General features: G+C 28.7%; 1 protein-coding gene across 1 annotated transcript in view; it reads left to right on the plus strand.

The window, feature by feature from the left end:
- LOC106470560 (26S proteasome non-ATPase regulatory subunit 2) overlaps positions 1-3,205 on the plus strand; it is a 33,062-nt gene that overhangs the window by 8,397 nt on the left and 21,460 nt on the right. The window contains exons 5-6 of the mRNA XM_013931122.2: positions 401-622; positions 1,803-1,961. Of these exons, the coding sequence (XP_013786576.1) occupies positions 401-622; positions 1,803-1,961 (381 nt within the window). The remainder of the gene's footprint in view (positions 1-400; positions 623-1,802; positions 1,962-3,205) is intronic.

Consider the following 3,205-nt stretch of genomic DNA (forward strand, 5'->3'; position numbering starts at 1 on the left):
TGTTGATTATGGGAGTTTGCTGTAGGGTTTTTATTGCTTCATGTATTTGAAGAGTTGTGAAGTAGAGAAGAGCTACAAGATCAGTAACCAGTGGCTAACAGGCTTGTTTCTTTCACTTTCCCGTGATTCTTTCTTTTAAAAAAATAGATAATCTTAGAGTTTTAAAGTCAGTAAAAACTTACAATCATATAAAATTTGTAATTATTAGGCTGGTACATAGATATTGGACATCTTGTAGTGTACTCATTTTGGAGATTTGTTGGGTCCAATGGCTAAAAGGAGTTCTTATGTGCATATTAACAAAGGTGTTTGAAATTTTTAAAAAGTGAATTTCAGTGTTTTATAACTTTGTCTATCTAGATGCAGAAATTTCATGGCAAAATTTTTTCCAATATACTAGACACTTAGCAGGAGAAATTGCACAAGAGTGGGGAGAACTGACTGAAAAAAGTACTGAAAAGGAACACTTAGAGAAACTTGCAAAAGAAATAGTACCATATCATATGTCACATAATGCAGAAGCTGAAGCATGTGATTTACTAATGGAGATTGAACAGCTTGATGTGCTTGAAAATTATGTTGATGAAGATGTTTACCCTCGTGTCTGTCTGTACTTGACCAGGTAAGGGAAGTTGAGTTTCAGTATGTGAAATTTATATAGTAGTTCTGCTCTAAGAAATTCTGAAAAGTTTTATGAATTATCCTAAAATACCCAGCACAGATGGTGATCAAACCATTACTTAGAAACTGATGGTAAATAAGAAAAACTAAACATGTTAATTCATGCAATGAATATTTAATTTGATTTTGTATAGGTCAGTCGAAGTTAGTTAGCTTGTTATAAAGCTATGTATAGTTATACATGTAGATCGGAAATTCTCTGCTAAGATTTTCCTAAAGCCTACTTTGTTAATCTTTCTCGATACAAAAGGGCATTAAAGCATCAATCTAGATAATTATTATTGGTTGCTGGTGATTTCTAATTTCTATTACAATAGAATACAGTTTCTTTTGTTTCAAGATATGGTCGAAAAATTACAAATAATTGATATATGATGGAAGTGAAAGGCTCTGCTTATTGTTGTTGTACAAGTGCAACATTACTTATTATTGAACATTATTTTGATCCACTAATGGAAGTTTAAAAAAAATTATTTAGTAGAAAGCCGCTCAATTATTTTTATAATTTCTACTGCTTAAAAACTCATTGGTGTATTTGTTTCCAAAAAAAATTTTAGGATACCTTATTTACAAATTATTAATATATATAGAATATGCTTTCCAATCAGTGTATAATGTGTTTCTTTTGGTCGTCTCAAGATGGTGGAGCTTCTTACACCGAAACATGTAGAGTTTTTAGTTGTATATTTTACTTTTAACTTACACAGTAAATTATTGTCAATTTTTAAATGTTGAATGTTCTTGCTTATTTTATGAAATCTATGCACAAGAATGGTCATATAATGCCTCAACAATTTAGTAATTGTATTTTTTTAGTTTTCATAACATAACTAATATGCAAATTTTTTTGACAATTTTTTGTTTTACAATATGACAAAAATTGCATGCAGAATATCTTCATTCTAGTTTTATCTAAAAGTAGATTTGGTGTTTATTGGTGAAAAACTCTCAAAGTAATACTAAAAGTAATTTAAGAATTCAACCACATTAATTATTTTTTGTGAATTAACCCAGAATATGTTTTGTTTTATTTAGTGTTTCGTAGGAACTGAAACTATTAATACTAAAACCTTTATATGTTTCAAGACTTTGTTACATGCTTAAAAGTATTTGTTTTTTAGCTGTGTTCCCTATGTTCCTGAACCTGAAAACACTTATCTTCTAAAGACTGCTCTATCCCTTTTCCGGAAGTACAATCGTTATCCTGAGGCTTTAAGACTGGCTATGCAGTTAAATGATTTAAAGCTTGTGGAGGAAATCTTTACTTCTTGTAAAGACAAGTTAGTTTTTTTTTTTTAATATCTTTGAGTCATTTTTCAGTACAGTGTTGTTTTTGTCAATGGTGAAGACTGTTTTTGTTTTGGGTTGCCACACTTGTTATCGTTAAAGAAACAATGCATTGTTAGCTTCAGAAATGCTTGATAAATTTTAATTTGTTGTGTAAACGTGTTTAACATGGGTGGAGCTTATGCCATTGCTATTACTACCTTTTTATTCTGTAATGGTTATAAAAATTATTGTAAATTATTTGACTCTTTCGGCACAGGTTCGGTCCCTGTGCTTCTAGTATTTTTCATGCTATAACTTTTAAATTAGTAAGCATATGTTAACATGTTGCACATTATCAGTAAACATTACAATACACAGAATATCAGATTTTCTTATTAAGTCTTAGGGTTTGTAAAGCAATTTTTTTCATGCTTTTTTTTTGCATGTTGCCTATCCAACATGTGCAAAGTAATTTTCATTTTAAGATTAAAAATACTTTTGTGAACCATAAAATTTTCAAATTTCACATACAAAATCTTTATAATGTTCAGATAGTTATCAAACATTTCTTAAGAAACAAACATTATATTTTATCTGTTATTTTCAGTAACAATTCTCTGTATGGGTTTGATCAATTTGACTGGTCTCGTAACCAACATGAAAAAATTAGGAAATAAATATAAATTCTGCCTTTTTCGTTCTAGGTTGACTACAACTTATAACATGAAAACATAAATGTTTAAACTAAATAGCTTAAATCTTATAACATTATACATTTTTATATATTTATTATTTTTATTGTATTGACCTTTCAGCCATGCCTGGCTAACAATACAGAAGTTACAATGATATTGTGCACATGCACTCATGTTACCGTATCCAATAATATAAAACTGACCTTTAATCTTTACAAAGTAACTTGTCTTGGCTGTGTTTTAGTAGACTAGTATTTTGTAAAATACAGTCACATTTCAATTATTATACATTATATATGTAGATTGTTGCTATTTAGAAATAAGTTCTCAAACTTATTTTTCTTAAAAGTTAGAATAGTAACTAAAGAAGTAAAGCAAACAATTATCTCTTCTAGTTACAACCTTTGTACTTGGTTGCTGATTGACATAGGTTGCTAAGCCTTTAAAAATTTTGCATATGGAGGATATGAAACAAAATAATTTTTTTAGGTATTATATATACAGTTGAATAACCAAAAAATCATAAATTACTACATCAGTACCATATAATTCCACTGTAA

This window comes from Limulus polyphemus, unplaced genomic scaffold (assembly GCF_000517525.1).
Source record: "Limulus polyphemus unplaced genomic scaffold, Limulus_polyphemus-2.1.2 Scaffold4087, whole genome shotgun sequence".
NCBI lineage: Eukaryota > Metazoa > Arthropoda > Merostomata > Xiphosura > Limulidae > Limulus > Limulus polyphemus.